The sequence below is a fragment of the Peromyscus leucopus genome, chromosome 2 (assembly GCF_004664715.2).
Source record: "Peromyscus leucopus breed LL Stock chromosome 2, UCI_PerLeu_2.1, whole genome shotgun sequence".
Classification (NCBI taxonomy): Eukaryota; Metazoa; Chordata; class Mammalia; order Rodentia; family Cricetidae; genus Peromyscus; species Peromyscus leucopus.
Window position 1 is genome coordinate 61,034,946 of NC_051064.1, and position 27,850 is coordinate 61,062,795.

At 45.5% G+C, this 27,850-nt stretch overlaps 1 protein-coding gene across 2 annotated transcripts; it reads right to left on the reverse strand.

Moving 5' to 3' along the window:
• Positions 1–3,329: 3,329 nt before the first annotated feature.
• On the reverse strand, positions 3,330–27,828 carry C2H9orf43 (chromosome 2 C9orf43 homolog). 2 transcript variants are annotated; one of them, XM_037202606.1, is made up of 15 exons: positions 27,590–27,828; positions 27,125–27,221; positions 20,816–20,968; positions 20,560–20,704; positions 14,729–14,783; positions 13,316–13,416; positions 11,879–11,912; positions 10,104–10,279; positions 9,311–9,458; positions 8,860–8,947; positions 8,575–8,624; positions 8,331–8,379; positions 5,165–5,247; positions 4,043–4,112; positions 3,330–3,809 (listed from the first exon to the last, which is right to left on the reverse strand). In XM_037202606.1, exons 2-15 carry the CDS (start codon positions 27,183–27,185, stop codon positions 3,505–3,507), a joined length of 1,518 nt encoding a protein of 505 aa, XP_037058501.1. In that variant the 5' UTR covers positions 27,186–27,221; positions 27,590–27,828; the 3' UTR covers positions 3,330–3,504. The 2 variants fall into 2 exon arrangements, with proteins under 2 accessions (XP_037058501.1, XP_028713861.1); XM_028858028.2 differs by having other exon boundaries at positions 27,125–27,233.
• Positions 27,829–27,850: the final 22 nt, after the last annotated feature.

Consider the following 27,850-nt stretch of genomic DNA (forward strand, 5'->3'; position numbering starts at 1 on the left):
AGCCTGTAATCCAATTGCTCAGGAGGCAGAGGCAGGAGGATTGTAAGTTTGAGATCAGCCTCAGCTACATAATAATTGTTACACCAACCCAAGTACACAGTGAGATCCTGTCTTAAAAATAAGCTAGCAAATTGAATCCAAAGACATATAAAAATAGCCATACACCACAGTCAAGTGGCATTATCCCAGGAATGCAGGTTGGTTTAACAGCCAAAAAAAAATTTAATATATTAATAGAATAAAAAAACCAAAAATATATACTTATTACAATAGAAAAACAATAAAATTACAAACTCCAATATCTTTTCACAGTTAAAGAACAAAACAATTCTCAACAAGTTAGGGGTAGAAGAAAAAATAATCTAATAAAGACTTCTATTAAAAGACCCACAGCTAACAACATCCTTTGTGGTAAAAGTATCTTTTTTTCTCCTGAGATCAACAGTAAGACAAGGATGTCCGCTTTCACCACTCCGTCAACACTATACTAGACGGTACAGTTAGACTAAGGACACTAAGGGGCTGGCGAGATGGCTCAGTGGTGAAGGGTGCATACTGCTCTTGGGGAAGACTCAAGTTCAGTTCCCAGCTCCTGTGTCAGACAGCTCATGACTTCACAGCAGCTGAGGCTGTCTGCACAAGACATGCACAATCGTATCCTGCAGCTGGAAGTTCTCCTGTGTCCCGCCCAGTCCGCAGCTGCGCAGACCCAAGTAAACACACAGAGGCTTATATTAATTAAAACTGCTCCACCATTAGCTCAGGCTAACTACTGGCTAGCTCTTACACTTAAACTCAGCCCATTTCTGTTAATCTGTATGTCGCCACGTGTTCCACAGCTTTACCTGTGTGCCATTACATGCTGCTCCCTGGATGTCAGGCTGGCATCTCCTGACTCAGCCTTCCTCTTCCCAGAATTCTCCTTGTCTGCTTATCCTGCCTATACTTCCTGCTTGCTACTGGCCAATCAGCATTTTATTTATCAACCAATCAGAGCAATACACATTCACAGCATACAGAATGATGTTCCATAGCAGCTTACCTTTACATCTTGCTTCTTCTGGCAGTGGCTAGCAGCGTCTTCTGCTCTGTCCTTCTCCTTCCTCTCTCTCTAGTTAGAATGTCCTGCCTAACCTTATTCTGCCTCACCATTGGCCAAACAGCTTTATTTATCAACCAATCAGAGCAACACATTCACAGCATACAGAACATCCCACAGCATTACCCAACTTTTTCTTAAATTTTATTTAATTTATTGTGTATTTGTGGTTTTTAGGTATGAGTGCAGACAGGTATGAGCCATGTCATACACAGGTAAGCCAAAGGACAACCTTCAGAAGTCAGTTCTGTCCTTCCACTGTGGGACTGAAGGAACGAGTGTGGGTCTTCAGTCTTGCACTGCAAGTACATTCCACACCAAGCCATCTCACCTGCCCCCAATCCTAACTACCTCAGGATCCAAGAGAAGAGTACAAAACCCGTTCTACTAAGCATGTCTGAGCATGTAAGGATTATAAGTCAAGATACCACACACTCCCCTCCTACTTGATCAGTTGTGGTGTTTTGAATGAGAATGGCCCCATAGGCCCATACATCTGAATATTTGGCCCTCAGTTGGTGGAACTGTTTGGGAATGATTAGGAGGTGTGGCCTGGATGGAAGAGGTGTGTCACTGAGGTCTGGCTTCGAGGCTTCCAAGGACTTTCACGATACCCGGTGCTTTCTCCCTCTCTGCCTCATACTCCCAGATCAAGATATAAGCTCATAGTGGTTCTTTCTGCCGTGACTTCGCTCCATCATCATGGACTCTAAGCCCCTGAAACTGTGAGAGCAAATTAAACACTTCGTTTTATAAATTGCCTTGGTCACTGTATCTTATCACAGCAATAGAAAAGTAACTAAGACTCCAGTCTACTCTCATGAACTAAAAGTCCATCCTCAGTCGAGCCTCCCACTTCCTGAGATGCCACACCTGACATCCAGTGCAATAGAAGAACCAGCCTAAGTCCATGCAGGGTCCATCCTTCATGTCTCTAGCTCCCATTCTGACTGGTGACACCTGCAGATGCCCCAATCCCCATGCCCAAGCTCTGGCTGCATGCCCTCTAACCAGCCTCTCTCAACCACCTCAAACACAGCAGTACACACATAGATGGCGAGCTCAGGAAAGAGCCTTGCAGAGGCCATGGAAGCAAGCGTGAGACCATTTAGACAGAAAATTCTAGGGTTCCCGACACCAGTGGCCAAATACAAAAGAAACGAGACTTCAAAAAGGTATGCTTGGGGGACAGAGGGGTTAATATTACTAAAATCCATAGTATGCATTGTAAAGTTCTCTAAGAATTTTAAGAATTACATTTTAAAAGAAGGTATGCTTGTCATTGACCTTATAGACTTCTCCTTCCATGAGAAACAACATTAGCTAGAAAAACAAAACAAAGCAACAGTAGGTCTTTCTAAAGTATGTGGTTCAACCCAACCAAGGGCCTTTCTTAACAATACCCCAGGTAGTGGGAACTTAGAGTTTTGCTATATTATATTATATTATATTATATTATATTATATTATATTATATTATATTATATCATATATATATATTATTGTACTTTTATGCAATTTTCAAATTTTACAGGTTAAAAGATTTCAGGAGGTTTTTTAATAGTAAAGGTTTTTAAAGGACTAAACACAATGGAAAAAAAATCCATCCAAAAACCAAGTTAGAAGTCTCCTGAGACTTTGGAATTCTGGGTCTTTGTAAAACATTGAAATTTCCCTGAAGACTAGATTTCTTAGAAACTAGAAAGTAAGCTCTTCTGAGTTGGAATAAATTCTAGGAAAAGAGAAAGAAAAAGGGAGGAGGATGTACAAATTAAAAGATACTAGAGCATAGTGAGAAAATACAACTTATAGAGCTTGTTTGGATTCTAATATGAATATGCCAACTGTTAAAAAACTTAGTAAGACATGGTAACTTGAATATGCTTGGATATGTGGAATCAAGCAATCAATATTAATTCTGTGGAATGAGATAATTTTTAGGTTTTTCTGCACTTTTCTTTTAGAGATCCATACTGAACTATCTGTAGATAAGATGAACTTGAAGGTGGGAGTACCACCCAGTGACTACCACCTGATAATGGTGCAGGCCCCATCACCAAAGGAAGCCATCTCCAGGGAATGAGAGCAGCACTTAGGGATATTATAGAGGTTCCCACAGCTGAATCCAGCTTCCCATCACTACAAAGATTTCAGAAGAGAAATAAAGGGGACCCAGAAAATAGACACAAGGAAGCACTACCTCCTCTCTTCCTGGAAATAGAGCACAAGTCTTTCGATAGAAGGGATTGTGTTTAATCGTGGAAATACTCTGCCCTGGAAAATCTTCCTATATTGAGCAGGTTTAGGGCTTTTTTCTCACTCATTTTGGAGGTAAGAAGCAAATGAAGAAAGCAGGGTCTCTGAGTCCTTGTCCTGCTGAAGGAATCCAGAGAACAAGTCTCTTTTCTATCCTACGTCCAAGGTTGTTGTCCTCAGAATACCAAGAACTGTTCCAGCTAAGGTTGCCCCATGTGACATCTCCAGCCTAAGCATCCAGAGATGCCTCACTCTGGCCCTAGAAAGATGGTTCTCATCTTCCTCAACATGGGCCTGAAGAATCCTCAGCAGTTTGAGGTCAGGGTTCCAGCTGCCTTTGTCCATACTTCCAGACACACTCCTGGGACTACTGTTTTGGCTGGAAGTCATCATTCCCACCATAGTCTCATCCACGTCACCAGCGTCTTCATAAACCGGCTCATATATAACAGGGCCTAAAAGAAGACCCAACCATTAACTGCATGGCTGATTTCTCCCAAATAACTATGACAAGAGACATTTAGAAAAGACTGGCTCTCTTTAGGACCTCTCCAAAGCATAAGGGCTGTGCTCACACACACACCCAATCCCTGTCGTCCCGTCCGTCCCCCGTCCCCCGTCCCCCCCCCACCCCAGAAAGTCAGCTATCCTGGCTAGCACAGAGTCAGTCCCATTCTCAGGCACTTACTCTCTGGAAAGGAAGAGTAGTCTGTGTAGTAGCTGCTGAGGTCATAATCCGATGTTTCCTCTACGGAAGCCTAAATTCATTGGGGTAAGCAGAAGAAATGTGAATGTGGACCTCAGTAAACTAAAAGAACTTTCTAGGACACTTTTATTGGGGAAAGTAACATTAAGACAGGATAAAGAGCCCCAGACAAGCCTATATTACACAGTCCTTGCTTTCCAGGCCACTCAGATAAGCCAGGGCCCACTTCTCCCCATTTCCAGAAATCAACCAAGGGAAGCCTGACTCTGGAGATGGCTGTCCAGACTGCCACTGCCCTCGTCAAGAAATGTGGTCTATTTTCAACCTGGGAATTGAAATGAAATGCTGGCTTCTTTGACCAATAAATGTTTTAGCTCTAATTCCATCACTTAAGGAATGACTAGACAAAAAAAAAGAAAAACACTGAGAGATGGCTCAGCAGTGAAGAATAAATGTTGCTCTTGCAGTGTTTAAGTTCCTAGCACCCCTATCAGGAAGCAAATTGCCACTCACAATTCCAATTCCAGTTCCCAGTGATCTGGTGCCCTCTTGTGGCCACTGCACATATATGATACACTTTCTCTGTCTCTGTCTCTATCTCTGTCTGTTTCTGTCTCTCTCTGTCTTTCTCTCAAGAAATAATACACACATAAAATAAATGTATTTTTAAAAGATAGAAAATGGCTAGTCTCTCAATAAGCACCAATAGATCACATAGAGAGAAATCATAGACGAGAGCATAGGCAACTTGGCTAACAGCCTCCTCCCAGTGGCACGGACTGATCTCAAGTAGGAGAAGAATGATTGTCCAGTCAACCCAGACGTATTAGAAACAACACACCATGGGTTAGGCATGGTGGCAGGAGCTTATGATCACAGTCCTCTGGAGGCTAAGGCAGGAAGATCAAGTCTGAAGTCATCCTGAGCTACATTGCAAGTTCTAGGCTACTGGGCTACGTAACAAGGTCCTGTCTTAAGAAAAAAAAAAAAAACTAACTGACTAGACCACCTCTTCTTGTATTTTGGGGTAGTTTGCTATATAAATTCGCAGTAAGAGATTACTGAACTGGATCCCAGCAGAGGCCTTGAGGCATACACACTTACATGTTTCCCAAAGGCTTTTTTTGCCTCCTCTTCCTGCTCCTCCAGATTTTGCTCAGCTTCATCTACTGATGGGATTATCTGACCTAGTAACAGAAGGTAGGTTCAGTCCTCTTATTGGCATTTCGTGTCCCATAGTTGGACTTATAGTTGACCCCTAGGGTAACTCCCTATTCAGGAGAAGATAAGGCCTTGGTGGTAGATGAAAGGGAGTTAGGTCTTCTGAATTCCATTTTTGTCAAGGGATGTCTTTGTTTTTATAAATGATGCATTAAAAATATTATACATATTTATGAGTTTCCATGAGATGTTTCAAAATATGCATACCCATGTAAAGCCTTCTAAGTTCCATGATCCTGTTTTACCTAGGTTGTAACCATGTCTGCTAGAGACTAGAAGAGACCCAGTGCCAGCACTGGTGAGGCACACAACACTCAGGAGGCAGAGGAAGGTGGATCTCTGTGAGTTCCAGCTCACCCTTATCTACATATCGAGTTTCAGGCCAGCTGGGACTACACAGTGAGACCCTGCCTCAAAAAAAAAAAAAAAAAAAAAAAAAAACGAGTGGAAAGAGGGCTGGAGAGATGGCTCAGTGGTTAAGAGGACTGACTGTTCTTCTAGAGGACCTGAGTTCAATTCCCAGAATATACACTGAAACCCCAGGGGATCCAATGCCTTCTTCTGGCTTCCTCAGGCACCACTTGCACATGGTCTGCAGATATGCGTGCCAAACACCCATAAACATAAAATAAAATTTAAATTTAAAAAGGGGAGGCAGGCCCCCTTGTGGCCATTGCTGGAGTGGCAGGCATCAAATTAAGTCCAATCCCTTTATGACTTCTGCCTGAAGCAAAACCATAAAGGGCATTTCAATGCCCCTTGGCACATTCAGGGGAAGATTGTGTCTCCCCCTCTTTCCAAAGAGCTCAAGTGTAATGCTCAATCTATGCCCATCAAAAGGGTAGTGAAGTTCATGTTATACGAGGACATTTCCAAAGTCCTCAAAGCAGTCTAGGTTTTCAGGAAGAAATGTGTCATCTACATTGAATAAGCAGAACAGTTAAAAGCTAGTGCCATAACTGCCCATGTGGGTACTTGCCCCAGCAAGGTGTTGTCACCAGGCTAAAGGTGATCAAAGAGGGCAAACCAATTCTGAAACAAAAAGCCAAGTCTCACATCGTAGGAAAGGCAAGAGCAAACACCAGGGAGGAACAACTGAAAACTGCAGGAAGGAAGCAATAGTGTATGTAACTTGTATTCAAAACTGGTCAATAAAAGAGAAGACACACAGAGACGGAGCGACCCAGGACTCCTGCAAGAGGTGCACAGCAGATCCCTGCAATGATCAGCAGCAAAAGACCCTGGATCTTAGCTAAGCCAGGCCTGGCACTCCTGTCCTCCCAGCACTGAGAAGCGAAGGAACAGAGATCAAGAGCTTGAGGTCAACCTGATCTACCAGTAAGTTCCAGGCCAGCCTGGGCTACACAGTGAGAGCCTGTTTCCAAAAGAATCAAGAAGCTGCTAACTCTGTTTCTTTCCATTGCTACCCCTAGTTTGAGAATGTGTCTTGCCCTCCTCTGGGGATACCCCCAACAGACCCATGTTAGTTTCTGAATCCAGGCCTTGGCTGTTCCTTTCACACACACTCTTTTCCCAACCATACCCTGAATGCACCCATTCTCTCTTTCTCACCCTCCTCTAAACAAACAACTCCCAAGGGTTCTGCTAAACAGAACAGTTCTGTTGATCCCAAGCACTGGTTCTCATCTAAGCTTCACACTGGCCACATTGAAAAGCTTTAATGGACATTGGGCCCCAATTCCAGAAACTATGATCTAAAACATGAGGGATCCAGGCTGGGTGTTAAGTCTTAAAAGCTTCTCGCTTGGCTTCAGTGTGCGGTCAGGGTGAACCTACTGACCTGGGACATAAAGGGAAAATATAGTGCAGAGAGTCTTACGTAGGCCCCTCTCTCCACATTCTCCCTTAAACCCTCACAGCCACACTAAGAGGTCACTAAGCAAGACGCATCTTCCCAAGCTACTCTCAATTCCAGGATTTCTTCTCCCACATCAGGAACCCCACATGTTTGTGACCCAATTCACAAATCATCTTTTCTGAAAAGCCCATCTCAACTTGGGGAGGACAGACCACCGCTCGGAGACCATAACTCAAGAGAGGCACACCAGTCACCCAAGCAACACAGCTCTTGTAGGGAGCATCAGGAAGAAGCACAAAAGGAACCAGAAGAGAACTGTGGGAATGATCGTCCTAGAAAGGAACTCACCTTGGACAAATCTCCTCCTACCCTGAGCCTCAGCCTCTTCTACTTCCTCCATGGAGGTCAGAACCCTTTGTAGACCTTCAGGCTTATGGACAGCACTGACACCAGAAAACAGTGGGATGTGAAGCAAAGCAGGAAGACAGCAGCCTTCTCAGGGACATCGCACCTGAGCCCTCTCAGGACCCCAGATTCCACAGCAAATTCTGAGAATTCAGTTGTTTGCCGAGTAAAGCCAGCAATGCCCAGTCTGAGCGAGGCAGAACAATCTTATAAGATTCTAGAAGAGTCTTCCTTGACCCTTCCTACTCTGCATTCAAGCTGAGATGTCAGGCAGGCAGGGCTCCAGAGATCAGAGCTCCAAAAAGATAGGTACTGTTCTGGATTTCAACACGAACACCAGTCAAAATGGCCGCCTGTTGAGTACTGGTTACTGTTGATACACCGTGCTGATTGCCCACTGAGCCCCAGAACTCTCCAGCTTTTTGTGAGGAAACCAGAGGGCTCTTGAGAGACAGGATCTGTCTACGTAACCCTTGAACTTCCAATCCCCCCCACACGCGCGCGACCCCCAGCCTGTGATATACTGGTAGAGGCAGGTATCCCGACACCTGATTCTCACTCTGTACTTTTTAAAACAAGACCTGAAGAAAATACAACTATGAGTCAGTCATTTCTCAAATGCCCATGTGAAGCAGACATACAGCCTAACCTGCTTGTTTAGTAACTACTTAGTTCATGGATGACTCAGGGTAGACCTGCCGGACAGATTGAGCATTTCCAGAACAATTCTGAATGCCTGAGAAAAGTGTTTGACTGCTGCCCTTCGCTACATCCTGGGATGCTATCACCGACTAAGCAGAGGGAGGGTTATAAATGTCGACTTACTCATACTGCGCCGGACCTCCGCATCAATCTGGGCTTCCTTCTTAGCCTCCTGAAACCAACACAGGGAACTGAATTGGGACTTTTGGAAGCAAAGAAAACTTTGGCAAAAAGAAAGAACTTAAAATGACTACAGGATAGTAATGTCATATCAACAACCGACAGCCAGGGAAGGACCCCTCCTCTTAGGCACCCCTTCCCAGCCCTCACTGCACCCACATCCAAGAGGCTTCCCTCCCTACTCTACCTGTTTCTTAGTAGAGGTTTTCATCTTCCTCTGCGGCTGCTTCCTGAAACCTGGGAAGCAGAGAGGCCAGCTCAGTCCTCCCCGCTGAGAGTCCACACCTGCCAGACTACTGACTGTGACCTGGCCCACAGTGGGGACTCTCCTTCCCTGGCCAGGACCAAGCAAGAAGCTGCTCTAAAACTGGGGTCTCCTGGGTCCTCCACCTGATCCTGGTGACTGTGGATACAACTGAACAGGGACCAAGTGACATGAGAGCCCTGTGCCGGACAGAGGAAAAGACGGTACCTGAAGAGTCAGGCCCGGGAGACCCTTCCCTTCTCTTCAGGTTGTACTGCAGCTTCCTCAGATGTTCAGGGTACCGCAGCGACGGTCTCTGCCAGAAGAAAAAATGAACCAAGTTCTTCTGGGGGTCTCTCTCTGCCCCAAGCACTTGTATTCACCTCGTCTATAAAGGTGTTCTGAGAAACGGGGTTCGGCAGTGGCTTTGCACCAAGGTCCGAGGAGGAAGGGACATGAGTGGGAAACAGAGTCCAGAAGACCCAGGGTTGCTCCCCTTCCCCTCCCCCTCTCCTGGCTTTCACTTCCACACAATCCAGCTCTCTGCTCTGCAAAGCCTGGGTCCAGAGCAGCAGGGCAGAATGAAGAGTGGACAGATAACCAACGCCTCCTCTCTTCAAGACAGATGGCTTGACCTCCTTGTAGGCCGTCTTCTCCTCTGAGGCGCCATGGTTCTTACTTGCAGGGTGATGCGGTGTATAGTTAGATACATCTTAGAGGAGATAGCGCTGTCTGGTCGGCTCTTTTCTGTGGGGAGATTCTTTCTCATCTTGGTCAACTCTATCTTCACCTTAGGACTAGTCATGGTTTTCTCATGTGCCAAAAAGCTAAAGGGGCAGAGACATGCAGACAGTGAGCAGCTTCCCAGTCAGCTCTTCCCAGAGAGCGGCACTAACGAGAAAGAAAAGGGGCTCACATCTAAAGAAATGTCCACTTTGGCTCCCAAAGGCGTGCGCGGGCCTCCTCGGTAACACCTCCCCTCAGCTATGACGACCACAGCTGGGCCTATTAAGGGCTGACTCTATGCCAGACTCCTGTGCTTTCTTTATACCACTAACCCCTTACAGTTCCCAAGATATTATCCTCCTCCTCATTTTGCAGATGAGGAAAGCTAGGTAGAAAAAAGCTAAATAAGTTACCAATAACTAACAAAGCCAGTTAAGTTTCAATGTGTCATTCAAAGGTTGTCACATTCCAAACCACATACACCATTCTGCTCCTCAAATGGACAAATGTCCACAACTAATCTCCGGGAAATCTCCAGGGGGACAGGAGTTAGAGAGTCCACGCACTGTGCTTAGCCAGGAGCCCAGTGCTGAGGAATGGCGGTGGTGACTGTCACCCTGCCTGTTGGTAATCCAAACAAGCAGGATCCTAGATCGCCCCCTGTTCTCAAAGCACATGTGTTCGCCCTTTTCAGCTTCAATAGGAAGCAGGACTCTGTCTCTCCCCACTGACTCCATGATACTCACCACTCCTCCAGCAGATCCCGGGGAAGCATGTCGACCTGGGCCCATAGGGGTATGACTTGGGAACTTAATGGGTCAAAAAAGTGTACTGGAGAGGGAGGAGGTACAATCACCCCTGGACTTCTCGAGTATGTCGAGGCATACTGTCTTCCAGAGAAATACAGAGATGGCTTGGTTTTCTGAAACAAAAACAATGCAAGGGAAAACATTCTCTCTGAAAACATTCTCCTCAAGTCTTGTTTCTTCCCACCAATATTCCACCCTGACGCCTGAAACTCCTTATTTCCAGACTGTGAGTGTCAATTTGATTGAATTCAAAAAGCAAAAAACAAACAAAAACGACTGAGATGAAGAAGGAGAGAGGGCTTGGGGATTAAGAGCTTTGGGTGGCTCATAACCATCTGTAATAGGATCTGACGCCCTCTTCTGGCCTGCAGGCATATGTGCAGAGCACTCATACATAAAATATAAATAAATCAAATTAAAAAAACAACTGAGGGCGGCAGGTGACGGGGCTCAGTGGGTAAAAACACTGCTGCACAATCTGGAACCCACAATGGAAAGAAGCAGCTCTCAAGAGTTGTCCTCTCACCTGGGTTCAATTCCCAGCACCCACATGGCAGCTCACAACTGTCTGTAACTCCAGTGCCAGGGGAGCTGACACCTTTCACACCAGTGTACATAAAATAAATTTAAATAAATTATTTTTTATAAAAAAAGAGTTGTCCTCTCACCTCTACACCCATACCATGGTACATGTGTTTACACAGGCACAGATAATAACCACAACTGATAAAAAACGTTAAAGAGATTAGCAAAGCACCTTCTGGGTGTGCCTGTAGGGACTGCAGAAATAATCAGACCATGAGGCCACTGACGTAATGAGTGGATTAGTCCCTTGATGGGTTCCTAATATGATGGCGTAGTTGGGACACGGTAAAGGGGTGTGGAGCCGGCCAGCAGCAGCAGGAGGCTGGAGGCTGGCCCTAGGGGCTCCATCTCCCTAGCCTCTGCCTCACTCCCCCTTGCACCCAGTCTGCCGAGAGCTGAACAGCCTCTGCCACAGACTGTTCTGTCCCAGTATTCTGCCCAGGCACCTGAGGCCAAGCATCTCTGTGGTGTGAACCCTCTGAAACTCGAGACAGCATAAATCTTTTCACCTGTGAAGTCGCCTGCTCGTGTATTTGGGGGGCAGCAACAACCCAAAAAGTAACACACAGACCTACTTCAAGTTTTCCCACCTCGTCTCCTCCATGAAAGACACCCGTCTTTCCCTTGTTGGCCTTCTAATATGCTGTTCCAATGAGATCAAGCCAGGGTCAGTTTGCTTTTCTGGAGAGGACATGCACTTATCCACTGAACAAACTAACAATAACCATCCAATTAGGTGCCAAAGAGAAAGTGGGAAATGGTCAATGAAGGAAATGGAGCAGGAACTACTTCCAGGGATATAAGATCACATTGACCGTAAAGGCAGTCTTGGGGTTGGGAGCCCAGATCTGAATTACTCCTGGTCCACTGGAATGCTATCCCATCGCACTGGGGATTAGCTTTGAACTGACAGAGGTCCCCTTGATAGCCACTGCTTCCTGTTTCCTCTCTTCAAAGTATTCCTTACCTTCCTACAGAGACTAGATAGGGACGGGTCTGAAGATGTCTGTAGCTACTCCTAAAGAAAGGGTTTCCTTTACAGATTTTGTGAGACAGGGTTGGAAAACCCTCAAAGGAAAAAGCATCAACCTACAGAATCACTTCAAGGGACAGAGCATGGAACTCACCTCTCTCGGTTTCTTTCTCTTCTTCCCAGGCCAGCTGGAAAAAAAAAAAGGAGGTGTCTTTCCAACTGAGCTTGAAATAAGAAAAACCAGCACTCATCCCCAGACGTTTTAAATGGAAGTGCTAAGGATATTTGTGAATGACAAGCATGGGCGTGGCGGTAAGCTACACAGTTTCCATTTCTTTCATTCAACTACCATTCTGTCCCTGGCCAACCTGCCTCTATGACTCTTGTACATGAAAGAAAAAGAATGTTTATGGCTCTTGTTGGTGACATCACACACACACACACACACACACACACACACACACACACACACATATACAAATTTGGGCACAAAGAGAAAGTGGAAAAGAAACTCTTAAGATTGATAAAATGAATTCAGTCACTTAGCAAGAATTGAAAACCTCAGTGACTGTCAAAGAAAAGCACCTTTCCTACAGATGCAGCGCTAACAAGCCTTCGGGCCTTCCCTCTGCTTATGTGAAAGGCGTATATGCTGTTCATTCTCTCTCGATGCCCTAGGCCTCAGGGTTGACATCAAAATTCCATATGTTTCTCTGAGGGCTCTTCTACTCATTTGTGAGGAAAAACCAAACCAAACCAAACCCGAGTGTGTTTCTTCGTAAGTGAAAGGGGGTTTCCCATGTATTTATTTCAGGGGCTGGAACTACACATGCCACGGTGCTCTTGTAGGGATCAGCTGACAACTTGGAAGAGTCAGCTTTCTCTTTCTACCATGTGGGTTCCAGGGGTCAAAGTCAGGCCACCGGGCTTGGTGGGAAGTGTCCTTACCTGCTAAGCCATCTCAGGGCCCAGCACTTGTTTCTTAAACCACATCACAAATGCAGCTTGGGGAAGAGGAGCAGCAGGATGGCTCAGCAGGTAAAGATGCCGTCACCAAGCCTGAGGAGCTGAGCTTGGTCCCTGGAACCCACCTGGTGAAAGGGAAGGAGAGGACCGACTTCTGCGAGTTGTCCTCTGATCCTCCTAAGTCAGCCTGTGACTTCTGCAAGGGCACCGTGGCATGCTCCCCCAACTAATAAACTAATGTTTTGTTGTTGTTTTGTTTATAAGTGGAAAGTCACGCCCCCCATGGCCAACTGCTTCAGCAAGTTGTCTTCCGGCCACTACACCTGTGCTGTGGCGCACACATGTGTGCATGTACAAATACAATAGAGAAGTGTAAATAAACTGGGCTCTCTTATGCGCTCTTTACTCCCATGGAGAATTCCCACAGCAGGCATCTCACAGCGTCATTACAACGAAGTCCAATGTGGTAAGAGGCAGAGGCAAACCTGGACCACCTTCTGCGTCTGGCCAGCTGCTGCCTGCAATGAGGTGGCTAAAAGGGAGACGACAAAAGAGTCTGCAGAAGACCACAGGGATTTAAAGAGTATGGCCATCAAGGCTTCTAAGTTTCAGACAGGATGCTCACCTTATGTTCTTCTCTGTTTCTTCTGGCACCCAGGTTACCACCAAGTTTCCAACATCTTCGGAAAAAGGGAGTTTTGCCTCATTCAGATTCAACACTGAAAGCTAGATAAAGGTGAGCAACGGACTGGTCCTGAGCACCAGCAGGAGGCTGGGGCCTCAGACCAAATGCTGTGTTGTTACAGTCACCAAAACATTTGATGATTCAGGAAATTGTTTTTTAAAAACCCCTCCTGCATCGGATATCAGTACAAGTGCGAGTTCTCAAGGGGTAGAAGTTTTCAACAGTAACATTCCCTGCTTCTCCTGACATTAGTGTAGAATTTAGGAAGGCCCATCTCACATGAGGATGTCTGGAGGCAACCCTACAAGAACTCTACTTATTCTGCCACTCCATGCAAAGACTTGGATTCCCTGCAGGTAATACAACCCACATTTTGGAACTGGGGACATACTGAGCACAGGTCATCAAGGTTTCTTCCTTTAGTTTCACTCTGTCTCTAATTACAGGAATCCATATGAGTTAACATGCTAATTTCTCCCACCCCTGAGATCAGTCACACAGCACTAGGGCTCAAAGAAATCCTATGAATCATCTAGCCCATATTCCATTTAAGATTTGTTTCAAAGTTACTAAAAATAAAGTCTTGTCTGCTGATCAGAACTGACTGACTGGGAGAGGTAGAGGCAGGGGGATCTCTGTAAGTTCCAGGCCAGCATGATATACATAGCAAGTTCCAAACCAAACTATCCAGGGATATATAATGAGACCCTATCTTAAAAAAAAAAACAAGAAAGAGAGGGGAGAGAGAAAAAACAGGACAGAAAATATCAGAATACTTCTCCTCTGGTGAAGGGAAAGATTATTTTATGCTCTTTTTGACTGCAAAATCTAACATTTTTAGTTGGCATATAAAATAATGGGTTTCATTATGACATTTTTATACATGTATATAAAATCCATGTCTAACCATGGATCACAGTTTTTAAAGTCAGAGTCATCAGACTAGATGACCTTAAGGCCAATTTTAAGCCTGACATTTCAGCAATTTGAATTCTCTGTTTATGAAATGAGAATGTTTACTTAAAAGCTGAGCATGTTCTATATAAGGACAGCTTGTATCCTTCTCATTCCATGATGCTGGGGCTGGAGAGATGGTTCAGGAAATAAGACCCAGGTCCAATTCCCAGCACCCAGATGGTGACTCACGACCATCTCTAACTCCACCTTCAGGGGATCCAATGCCCTCTTCAGGCTTTGGAAGGTACCAGGCATACACATGGGTCATAGACATATAGGCAAAAACAACCATACACAGAGAATAAAAATTTTCTTAAAAGAATAATGTCAAAAGCAAAATATTCCCACTAATAAAGAGAAAATATAGAGGAATCAGCATTTAAAACTGTGACTTACTGTAGGAGGACTAGAAAGGCTAGTTACACCTTTGTCACGTAAAGCCTTCGGAGACCTGGAAGATACGAGTTCCAAGTATGAAACAGAGTCAAAGAGGAAAAAAGCCAATGGAATAGCAAAGTTCATGCTCTGAAGAAAACCCATCTACTTACTACGAAGGCCTGGGATTTAATACTAATCAAATAGCCCGGGCGGTGGTGGCGCACGCCTTTAATCCCAGCACTCGGGAGGCAGAGCCAGGTGGATCTCTGTGAGTTTGAGGCCAACCTGGGCTACCGAGTGAGTTCCAGAAAAGGCGCAAAGCTACACAGCGAAACCCTGTCTCGAAAAACCAGTATACACGGACATTGTATACTGCACTTTATTTTTTTTTTTTTTTTTTTTTTTTTCGAGACAGGGTTTCTGTGTAGCTTTGCGCCTTCTGGACTCACTTGGTAGCCAGCTGCTCGAACTCACAGAGATCGCTGGCTCTGCTCCGAGTGCTGGATAAAGGTGTGCGCCACCACCGCCCGGCTGTATACTGCACTTTATAACTAGGTATGTCGTCAAACTCAATGCATAGCCTGTGCCTCTCTAACTATAGGAAAATGAGTACAGCACCTTAAATAACAGTGTAGTATGGGCCAGCAAGATGGCTCAAGGGTAAAAGCACTTTCTGTACAAGCCTGGTAACCTCCCCGTGACCCCTGATCCCCATACTGGAAAGACAGAACCCACTCTCCAAAACAGTCTTTCGACCTCCACATGTGCAGTGTCATGCCCACATGCTTGTACACACACACACACACACACACACACACACACACACACAGTAAAGACAATTTCTTTAGGCTTATTAAGGCTGGGCACAGAGGTGCAAGCCTTTCATTTTAGCACTTGGGAGGCAGAAGGAAGCAGACCTTTGTGATTCGAGGCTAGCCAGGGCTGCATAGTAAGACCCTGTCTCAAAAAAAACATAGACAGAGAGAGAGAGAGAGACAGACAGACAGACAGACAGACAGAGAGCTAGAGAACCTGTAATGTTTTCATATCATTTGTTCCTTATTTTTAAGACATATTACTTAAAAATAAGTTCCTTAATTTTAAGAAAGAGTAATATGGAGGTATGCAAACAAAGACTCCATCCATCCTGACTTATGAAGTCTCAGTTGAGAGACCTTACTTTCCACTGACATTTTCTACAGTTCAGCCTTACCTCTGAGCCCACATCATTCCTGCTCTGTGTTCCAAGCTCTCAAAGAATGTCCTCTCACTTTCAGGCCCCAGTCCTATAGTTTTTTTGTTTTTGTTTTGTTTTGTTTTGGTTTTGGTTTTTTGAGACAGCATTTCTTCGTGCAGTTTTGGTGCCTGTCCTGGATCTCGCTCTGTAGACCAGGCTGGCCTCGAACTCACAGAGATCCATCTGGCTCTGCCTCCCAGTGCTGGGATTAAAGGGGTGCACTACTGCTGCCCATCTCTATAGTTTAGAGTTTTCTCCCTGCCAGCTTCCCACATGCAAGCCTCCCCCTTCAATATGCTGCTCAATTTCAGGCCAGGGATCACTGTTCCCTGGGCAGGTGACAGGGCTCTAGGTTAGGAAATCTTCCCTGTGCTTCCATAGCCTGGAACAGCAGTCCTTTTAGGTCACTCCACACTGGACACCCAGGACTGCTGGTATCTTTGTCTCCCCAGCTGTGGCGAGCCACAAGAATCTATTACAGAGATTCAGCTGTATTTAAAGCTATACTTTGACTAGCCAAGGGTCTGTCCAAAGGCAAGCCATTTATTATGAATATTTGGTGCTAACCAGCCTTTAATATTTCAGCTATCTTCTGCTATGAAATTCTTGCGTGCCCAAATATTTCCAGACCATTTGGCTAACAGTTCAGCTCCCCAGACCTGCTGAACTTCTAGGTAACTAACTCCCCCACTGAGCCTAGGAGACAGACAGCTGGCTGGAGAGGCATAGCTTTGCTTCTTGTGCAAATGATGCCTTGAGGCCTAGTGGCTCTCCAGAGCAATTGACTGAGAACAAAAGAGGTAGAAGGTAGGGTGGAGGAACATTCCTGAGGTCAGAGAGAAAAAAGCAGGCATTTTCTGTAGACAGAGAGAAGGGCATGACCAAGGAGAAGAGAAGAACACAGAGGTAATGTAGATGGTAAGGCAGAACTCTTGAGCTAGGAATAGAGAGAAAGTAGGATGGAGGAAGAAGAAGCAGAAGATGAAGACGAGGTGGGAAGCATAAGAGCTTAGTCGTCAGCAGGACTATGAGAGGGAACTGAAGCTATGGAGACAGAATTTCACCCCAGAGAAATAAAGCAGACAGCTAAGGAGCTTGGTGCATCTAGAGTTATTCCTGCCCTTAATTCCCCGATGAGTTGTAGCTGTATTGATAGAATTTTGTCTTAGAGGAATAAAGTTAACAGACATAAGAGCATAGCATACGTTGATTTTTTTTTTTTCCCTCAGATATCCCACGCCGGACGTAGCAAAATCCCCAGATTATGGGTAATCAATACCCAGCTAAGATGAAAGCCTCTGAGCACAGACACTGTCTTATTTCCATGAGATAAACAAAACCCTGTTGTATCCCCAGAACCCAGCCTGGTGACCCCCACTAAAAACAGATCTGTGAGCTGCATATGTGACTAAACAAAGGAGGCTGTGACTCCTGCTTTCAAAAGGGCTTCAAATGCAGGTGAGCAAAGAGGACGTAGGACTGGAACACATCCATAAGCATGGCGGGAGCAGCCACTGCTGGAAGAACTGGCAAGAATCTGCACACGGGGAGAGTGGTAAGAGGTAAAACTCAAGCTTGACAGTGGAGGACGCCATATTCACTCATTCACCAGAAACCCGAGCTTCCACTCGGGCCATGTACTGTTGGAGACACGGGAAGGAATAGAACGGAAGGCTATCCTGGGCCTTCCGGAAGGGCAGCCTGTGCTCTTCGCCATTACTCCACCTCTCCAGCTCCCAGCACTGACATTCTAATGACAGGATCCTGTGAAGTGATGTCCCGACTCTCACTCCCAAAGCCGTATCTATATTAAAGTCTGTGAGGTTGAATGACCGACTGTGATTGTGGAGAGTTAGCCTGTCACAGGTCCAGAACCAAATTCTCTTGGCTAGCTTTCACTCCTTTTATAACCATCTGTTGTTCGGCTCTGTGTCTGACCTAACACGCTGTCACCATCAGGTGAAACCTTTTGAGATGGATTAACCGATCCTTAGTCTTCACCCACCCAAGAGCTAAGTAAGAATGTCATCAAGTCCCATCTGAGACCTGTGACAGAGAGAGTGCTCTCCTACTTTCTGTAACCTCTGCATTTCAGGCCAAGGTCACCGAGATTTGGTTCAAGAATGAATGAATGAATGATTTTATATTTCTTTTTGTTGTTGTGATTTGAGACAGGGTTTCTCCGTGTAGCCCCAGCTTTCCTGGATCTCACTTTGTAGACCAGGCTGGCCTCCAACTCACAGAGATCTGCCTGCTTCTGCCTCCTGAGTGCTGGGATTAAAGAGGGTTCCACCATGGCCAGTTTGCATTCCCTTTGAAGTGAGAGCTGAGTTTTGTGGCAACAAGGCAAACAAAGGAATAAAAGGCTTCTCAGAGCAGGATGCGAGGCCAAAGAGGCCAAGTCAAAGGATGGTCAGGGTGTATACGGGAACTTTTAAACGAGGTGCTCATCTCTGTGAAAAGGCAATTCTTCACTTCAGACTGGAGGACAAGGAAGGACTAGCTGCGGGAGCATCCAAGGCGACGTTCTCAGACGGGCAACTCCGCCCCCCAGGGACAGCTGACAACGGATGGATGGGTGTGACGTCACAGCTGCAGGTGAGGTGGTACTGGCCTGCGGTGGGTAGACAGCAAGGAAGCTCAGTGACCAATGACACACAGCACAGACCCCGAAAATAACTATCTGACCCAGAGTGTCGGCAGTGGTGGACTGTAAAACACCAGTCTAGGAAGCACAGTGTAGGTGCCTGAGCTGTGGGGTGGGAAGTGTGGAGGATGTGACAGACAGAAAGGACAATATGGCTGGAACCTACTGAACAAGAAAGAGACACAGAAGGTGAGGTCCATCAGGAATTCAGGCCCTCCTGTGGCAGTCTAAGACACCCCAGGCATTTAATGAAGCAGGGCAGAGGGAAGGGAGCCTTTAAGGTTGGGAAGACCACATGGGCAAAGTGTTAGAGACAGCAGCAAGTCACCATCGAAAATCCAGAAAAAGTTGACATCAGAGAGCGAGGACCATGACCAGAGAGGAGTGCAGCAGAACAGAAGGGACAGCTCTAGAATGAGCAGATGCGGAGGAATGAATTGAGTGAGGAGATGGGCAAAGCGTTCGTCCTAGGAGCTCAATCTTGGTACTAGTGCAAAAGTGTCAGAGAAGAGGCAAGAGAGCAGAAGCCCACACTCAAGGTTGTGCGCGAACAGTCCAGGACAGAGGCAGAGGTGGACAGCAAGAACAGAGAAGGAACAGATGGAACGGGAGCTGACTGCTAAGGGGCTACCTGCAGCTGACACATGGGCCCTAATGGGAGCACAAGTGTGCCTGGGTGCAGATGTGGGGCCCAGTGCAGGTCCTGGCTGGATGCTGATGCTGCTTTCTCAGGGCTCAGGTCCCAGAGAATCAGAAAGTAGTCCTAGTCCCTCCTATACTCCCAGAAGACTAAGAAAAATCACCAGCTTGCTTACATGGACTAGAGAAAAGAAACCACTTCAAGGGCAGCCATTAGTGCTTGGACTCTGGGCAGTGAGGTCTTTGAATTTTAAAAGCTGAGGTTTCCACAGAACTGCAATTTCATGTTTTGGCAAAATTGGGTGCCTAGACTTTGCAAGAGATTAAACAAAAAAAGCCACTAGGAGCTTACAAGTAGTTTCATATCTAAAACTAAAAAAAATAAGACAACATGAACCAGGCATGGTGGCACATGCCTTTAATCCCAGCACATGGGAAGCAGAGACAGGAAGATCACTGTGAGTTCAAGACTAGCCCGATCTATTTAGTGAGTTCCAGGACAGCTGAAACTATGAAGAGACCCTGTCAAGAAAAAAAGAAAGAAAAGGAAGGAAGGGAGAGAGGGAGGGAGGCAGGCAGGTAGACAGGGAGGCAGGCAGGCAGGGAGGGAGGGAGGGAGGCAGGGAGGCAGGCAGGCAGGCAGCACGTGTGGCCGCTGTCCTCTGATGACCTTCAGAAGCTGATAAAGTGGCCCCATTAGCAGCTAAGTTGTGCCCCAAACCTAAAATTCATTTGCTGAGTTTCTAACCCCAGTACTTTAGAATGTGATTATATTTAGAGACAGACTCTTTAAAGAGATAACTAAAATGAGATGAGGTCCTGTGAGTGGGTGGGTCCTTATCCAATAGGATTAGTATGTTTATAAAATGAGATTAGGGTTCAGACACACAAAGAAGACTGAAGGACAAGATGTCATCTCCTGGGAGAGGGGCCTAGGAAAAAAATACGAACTCCTTGATCTCAGCCTTCTTGCCTGCAGAATCCTGTGACACTGAATTTCACTAGTTAAACCATCCCAGCAACGGTACTTCACCTGGGCAAACCACTACAGCCCACTCACTCTGCTCCTGGAACACACGTGTGGCCGTTCCCTTTGGACTCTCCTCTCCCTGTTTACTACTCACTTAACTTTGGGTAGGTTCCATTTTGCTGTCTTGTTTTTGGTAACACTGGGATCAGACTCAGAGCCTCGTAGGTGCTGAGCAAAGGGGTCTTATCACTGAGCTACATCCCCAGACTTCTCAGAGTCATCTGTGTGGATGAGAGAAATGCACACCTCGGGTTTGGAGACACAGTTTGCTAAGGAAAGATTCCAAGGTCACTTACCTGCCATGACGCCTGCAGGTTGGTTTCCACAGTAAAGACCGCTCCTTAGGGAAGGTAAATTCTGATCGTGGTCGCTGAACCACCCTCTGCTTGGACCACAAGCAGGTATCCATGATATTTACAATGGTGAGTGACGGGAGTTTATCTGATAAATTGGACCAGAATAAAACGTGTAACCTGCTGCCTGCGGAAATGGAACCAAACAAAAACAGGATAAGGACTCGGTGAAGAAGACACCAGAGGCTAGCCAACGTACCTTCAACTTCGCGGGGAGATTTGCTGGATGAGTCCAGGATCCTAGGATGGCCCCTCTCAATCCGTCGGAGAGATGTCCAGCATTGTGGATGCTGACAAACTGCCGAGCCACAGGTGGTTTCGTCCCACTGGTCCTCATTTGGCAAGTTCATAGCTATGGATGGTTTAAGACAAAAGCCAATCTTGCAGCACTTTAGCCCTCTGGAGAATTAGCAGCCACACACTTAGGGGTTGTTATTGTTACACGTTGGACAGCCATGCAGTCCAGATCTCAACTTGAAATAAACCATAAACTGTCTATTGAGTAAAACCTGGCCACACACAAACAGAGAACTGAAAACAAGCAAGTGGGAAGGTAGTAGAGTCACCAGGCAAGTTCGGGGGACCGTCTTCAAAAGCCCCTCTGATTGGCCCTGTGCAGCTGAGTGAGTGACGGGAGACTTTCCCACTCTGCCTCAGTCTCTCATCTGTAAAATGACAAGTCTGTTTCAGGAACAACAGTAGTCAGTTTACAGACATTCAAAAACTCGCTTTAGGCCAGCCGTGGCGGTGCACACCTTAAATCCCAGCACTCAGGAGGCAAATGGAGGTGGATCTCTGTGAGTTTGGGGCCAGCCTGGTCTACATACTGAGACCCTGTCATCTCAAAGAAGAGAAAACAGACAAAAAAATGTTGTTCAAATAATTCAAAATAAATATCAGAGCCAAATGCTCATACATGTAATCCCAGCAGCTCAGGAGGCTGAGGTAAGAGGGTTAATAGGAATCTGAAGTCAGCCTAGGCTACACAACGTGTTATGAGCCATCTTTGGCTATAGTGCAGGATCTCTGTCTCACAAACAGAAGTAGGGCCAGGGAAATGGCTCAGTGAGTAAAAGCATTTGCCAGCAAGCCTAACAATATGAGGTCGATGATCCCCCAAAACCCAGGTGGTGGAAGGAGAGAACTGACTCCTGCAAGCTGTCCTCTGGCCTCCATACATACACACATTATGTATGCAGATAGAAAAAATAGTAAGTATTAAAAATGGAAAAAACCAGGACTGGGGAGCTGACTCGGTAGCTGTGGAAGTACAAGCCTGAGGACCTGAGTTCAGCTCCACAGCACCCACAAAACAGCCAGGCATGGCACTGTACATCTATAACCTCAGTGCTGGGGGGGGGGCACGGATCCCAGGGCTTGTTGGCCAGCTAGTCTAACTGCACCAGCCATCTCCAAGTTCAGTGAGAGACCCTGAAATTCAAAAAATAAGGTGGAGGAGTGGTTAAGGAAGACACTCAATGTTGACTTCTGGATTCTAGATACATCTGTATGATCAAACATAACCTGCGCGCGCACACACACACACACATACACACACACACAATGAAAAAGTAAATATCAGCATCCTTTCCTTTCCCCCTTCATTTATCATTACAAAATGCCACCATCTTTGAAAATTACAACCCGTAGAGACAGGCGTACAACTTTAATTCCAGCATTCTAGGAGGAAGAGGCAGATGGATCTCTATGAATTCAAGGCCAGTATAATCTACATAACAAGTTTCAGGCCAGCCAAGGATATATAGTGAGACTCCCATCTCAAAAAGAAACCAACAATAAAAACTTAAAAGTAGTGAAATCACAGAAGTGCCATTTAGGTGGCTCAAGCCTTTAGAAGGCGTTTATCACTTTTCAAAATGCTATGATCATCAGAAAATACCCCTACTCATGAATGGCCTTGCTCTGACTGCAAATCAGACAGCCTGATGTTGCTTCAGAGACCACTGACTTTTCATCTACTGGCTGTGTGGCCTTGACCAAGTAACCTCACCCTTCTCAGGCCATTTCCTGATGAAAGAGAATGGGGATCCCACATAAGATTGTAAGAGGACTGGAGAGCTGGCTCAGCAGTTAAGAGAAATGGCCGCTCTTCCAGGGAACCTGGGTTTAATTCCCAGCACCCACATGATGGTTCACAGCCTTGTATAAAACCAGTTCCAAAGGATTGCACACCCTCTTCTGACCTCCACAGGCACTTTATGTGTGTGGTACTTATACATCCAGGGCGACACCACTACACATAAAATAAATTCTAAAACTTTCATTGTAGGAACATACACACATGCACACATCAACAATTCAAGAAAAGGAGAGGGGACTAGCAGGGCACACGTGATCTGAAGGGGGAAATGGGGAAAATGAGGGGCTCTGACTAGGAAGCAGAGAGATAAATACTGAAGGAGGAAGGATGATAAAATAGCAGTAGGATTCTGAAAAAGTCATAAGGAATCATCCTCTTTTGTCTTTTTTTTTTTTTTGTGGGGGTGCAGTTTCAAGACAAGGTTTCTCTGTGTATCTCTGGCTGTCCTGGATTCTAACTCTGTAGATCAGGCTGGCCTCGAACTCACAGAGATCAGCCTGCCTCTGCCTCCCGAGTGCTGGAATTAAAGGCGCACACCACCATGCCCAGCAGGAATTAAACTTTCAACTATCTACCTAAAAATCCCTATAATTCGTGTAAGTCAGTATATAAATAGACATATTGAGTTGAAGTGCGATTTTTCCCTTCTGGGCTGAGAGTGCTCCCTCGGAGAGCCACAGACCATCAACCCAAAACCACAACACTGGGTATGAGCAACCCTCTTGTTAGTTGTTGGTCAGGGTTTTTCAAGAGACTCCCAAAACATTATAGGCTATGGCTATTGTCCCCAGTTGCCCCCCAAAGGTGGAAGCTAAGTCCCTATTACTGAAGACATAATACACTCCAGACACAGGGCTCAGATTCACCTGAAAGCCTCCTCCCCAAGGACTAGCTCTTGTGGTACCAGAGGTGCCACGAACACTTCCAAAGGAGAGAAGCAACCAGTGCTGTCTGTGAGCCACATCAGTGACTGACGTGGCTCCAGAACTCTAAGGGTGAAATAGAGGCATGCATATCTTGGTGGTAACCAGCAGCTCTCTAATAAGACTGAAGACCCACTTAACAAGTGGGAGACCATGCCCGGCACTGGAAATCTTGTCAACTACCTAGGGCTAGGGAAGCTATGGATCTTGGAGGAGAACCTACAACCACCAATTTACTAAACCAGCATAATCCCTAACAATACTCTAAATATTTGTCCTTACACCCCTCCGAAGGAAACTTCTCTTTGCAACAGACAGAGACCATTACAGAAAACTACATCCAATCAAAATGCAGAGTTAAAGAGCCCAGTCCCAGCTGGTACATCTACAATACAGTTCTTATACCTAAGGCTCAGGGACCATTGTGGAAGAGGGGACCAGAGGAGCAGGGGTTTTGCTGTGAGATTGTGTCTCCTAGAAATGTCAGAAGCTGGGATGGTGGTGGAACACGCCTTTAACCCTAGCTCTCAGGAGGCAGAGGCAGGTGGAGGGAGCTCTGTGAGTTCGAGGCCAGCCTTGTCTACAAAGTGAGTTCCAGAACAACCAGAGCTGTTACACAGAGAAACCCTGTCTCCAAAACAAACAAACAAATGTCAGAAGTGTTGTGGAATATTATTTTAACTGGGCAACGATGTGTTACATTTGTTCAAGCTGCCGAATATTACTTTAATGATGTAAGGATGTGTTACAGTTGTTTGTGCTGCATTTGTTTAACATGTTACAGTTGTTTGTGCTGCATTTGTTTAATTATGTAAAGATGTGTTGCATTTGTTTCACCTTGCCTGCCTAAGGCACCTGATTGGTCTAATAAAAAATTGAACAGCCAATAGCTAGGCAGGAGAGGGATAGGTGGGGCTGACAGGCAGAGAGAATAAATAGGAGGAGGAGTCTAAATAAGAGAGAAGAGAAGGAGGGAGAAAGAGAGGGCCACACCCAGGGCCACCAGCCAGACACGAGAAACAGTGAAAGTAAGCTGTTCAGAAGGAAGAAAGGTAAAAGGCCCCGAGGCAAAGGTAGATAAAGAGAAACAGGCTAAGTTAAAAGGGGTAGCCAGAAATGAGCCTAAGCAGCTGGGTGGTGGTGGCGGCGGCGGCGGCGGCGGCGGCGGCGGCGGCGGCGACGCACGCCTTTAATCCCAGCACTTGGGAGGCAGAGGCAAGCGGATCAAAACCAAAAAAAAAAAAAGAAAGAAAGAAAGAAAGAAATGAGCCTAAGCTAGGCCAAGCATTCATAACTAATAAGGAGTCTCCATGTCATGATTTGGGAACTGGTTGGTGGCCCAAAAAAGAAAGCCTGGTACCCAGAAGCTATACCCACGAAGTCCCACCAACATGACTGTCTAAACATGAGCTGAACAAAGACAACATTAATAGACATGCTATCAGAGAAGAAGAAACTCTCATGAGGCCTCAAGCCTAGACAAAGAACCACAGGCAACTAAGGAGTGTGGAGATCTGAAGAAACAGTCTACCCAAGGAAGAGCATACCAATTGGTTATTCAGTACCAAATGGTCAGCCCTGAAAACATACAAATAACATTATTCAGACTGAGCAGATTGTATTTATGTGTGTATAAGAGTATATATGTATTTATACACACACACACACACACACACACATATATATATAACAAAGAGAAAGAGACCATGAATTTGGAAAAGAGAAAGGGGGCTTACATGAAAGGGTATGGAGAAAGGAAGAGGAAAATGATGTAATTATATTATATTATGATCTCAAAAAATAAAATTATTTTTTTACATTGTAGGAGCATACATACATATATGTATATACATAAAACAAAGAAAAAAGGTCATAAATTTAAAAGAACAGGGGACTACATGGGAATTTTTGAGAGAGGAAAGGGAAGGGAAAAATGATGTAATTATATTATGACCTCAAAAAAATTTAAACTATTTGTATAAAATTGTAGAAGCATGGCTGGGCATGGTGGCACACGCCTTTAATCCCGGTCCTGGGGAGGCAGAGACAGGCAGATCTCTGGGAGTTCAAGGCCAGCCTGGTCTACAGAGCAAGTTCCAGGACTGCCAGAGAAACCCTGTCTCAAAAAAAAAAAAAAGCAAAAATTGTAAAAGTATCAAATAAGATACAATTTTTTTATGTATGACATATAACAAGTGCTTGATAAATATTATCAGGCTTTGCCCTCAGTAGCTAAAAGCATTTGGAGGGCAAGGCATGAGGACCTGAATTCCATGCCCAGAACCCATAAGAAGCCAGGCACAGTAGCACATCTGTAATCCCTTTGCTCCTACCATAAAATAGAAAGCAGAGCTTTGAGAATCTCTTGAAGCTTATGAACTAACTAGCCTGGCATCTGATGATGTAAACAGCAAAAAGGAGATCCTGTCTTAAGGTAAAAAGCAAAGACCAACACTTAAGGTCTGACCTCCACAGCAGCATGGCACATGAATATCCATACTCATACACACATAAGTACATACATTACACACACACACACTAATCAATCCCCTTTTTAAAAAGTTATGCAGTCCCTACAACTACCTTATTCCTTTTAACATATAATTGCATTTTATTCATCTATTTTGTGGGCACAGGTGCCACGGTACACATGTGAGGGCCAGCAGGAGCTCATTCTTTCGTGAGCCCAGAGACTGCTCAGGTCCTCAGCTTGGTACAAAGTGTCGTTATGCACTGAACCATCTCACCGGTCTCCTTATTAACTTTTTAAGGACACTGTCAATTTCCTCTTCTAGTCAACACTTTATTGACTACCAAATATGTGAGAGAACCTGTTTGGGGCCTGAAGAACAGCAATAAACAGACTCCCTCTTCTAAACAGCTTATCATTTAAATCAGAAATATGAAACTATTGGCCTGGGTTGCACCTGGCCTATGACTTATTTAGCTTGGCAAGCATTTTGAGCCAGTATCTTGAAACTGAAATGGTCCATAATATTCAGATTTCTGGTTTCTCTCCTAGATCAAGATGTCTGACAACACCAGTTCCAGCTAAATAGTGGCTGGACTAAGGCTTCTGATGTCTTTAAACCAGGCCTGTTCTAAGGGCAAAGCTCTTTCCACCACAACAATCCCTCAGCGCCATTCATCATCCTATTTGCCTTGTTGGTGGGTTGTGTTTTTTTCCTCCCAATAGGGAAATATTTCCTTGTAATTGTGTCTTCATGCAAAGTAGGAAAACAAATCTTGGAACATGTTTTAAGAAAAGAGACAAGCAAAGAAAGAAAGAAAGACTCCAACATTAGTTCTCAGAATTTTTCTGTATTTAATACAAAAGTTATGTAACTTAAAACGTCACTGGAAATGTAAAACTCCGTAATGATTTTGATGGAGAATATGTACGATGAATTACTTAATGAATTAAGAACTACAACTTTAACACGGGTTTTTGAATGAGAATGCGAATATGATGCATTATTCTTACAATCAGATGCTTCTCGCCCTTTCAGTGCCGGACCAGTCCAAACTGAGCCCCGAAGTCTCATCAGGCGTCTCTCGATATCGCCAGTATTACAGCGGTCCTAATAAAATAGCTGGCATTAAAACAACAACAACAACAACAACAACAAAGTTTTAGATAACATTTATCCTCAATACGATTATCACAAAGTTGTGAGGGGGAATAAGATTAAAGATGGACATCGGTGAAGTAAAACTGAAAGAAAATCTCCATTGAGTTCCGAGCCAAAAAGAAGATAAAAAAAAAAAAAAAGGGGAGGGACTCCAGTGTCAGTGGTGCGCGACTGCGCGGGTTAAAGCAGAGACCAAAGCGCTCTGTTCTGCGCCACTAGGGACAACGCTGAGATTGCGAAAATGCTCCGAGGCTCTGGCCCCCGGCCACCTCTCCCAGAAGACCCCGCCCACCTCCTCCCTCGGAGTCCCGCCCCACCGGTTCAGTCTACGCCTTCCCCTTCCACGCCAGGCACCATGCTGTCCCGTTGCCTAGCAGCGGCGCAGAGCACGATGGGAGACTAGACGGAAGCCTCAGAGAGCCAAAATTAGCTTGGTACGAAAGTTCCAGTGAAAATGACGGTGTATGGGAAAGACACGAGCCGGGAGCGGGACGTCAAGGCTACGAGGGAAGCTAACGGAAATCTCCGTGAGCCGAAACCACCGCGACAGGGAAAGCTTGGCTCCGCCGGCGACTTGA

What these genes read in the sequence shown, in the direction of transcription:
- C2H9orf43 (XM_037202606.1), bottom strand. Translation starts at nt 27,185, where the DNA reads ATGAGACTTCGGGGCTCAGTTTGGACTGGTCCGGCACTGAAAGGGCGA. An exon ending in GAAACAGAGAAGAACATAAG is followed by an intron (nt 11,913 to 13,315) that starts GTGAGCATCCTG and finishes TTTTTTTTCCAG; the next exon opens with CTGGCCTGGGAAGAAGAGAA. An exon ending in AAAAAGCCTTTGGGAAACAT is followed by an intron (nt 4,113 to 5,164) that starts GTAAGTGTGTAT and finishes CAATGAATTTAG; the next exon opens with GCTTCCGTAGAGGAAACATC.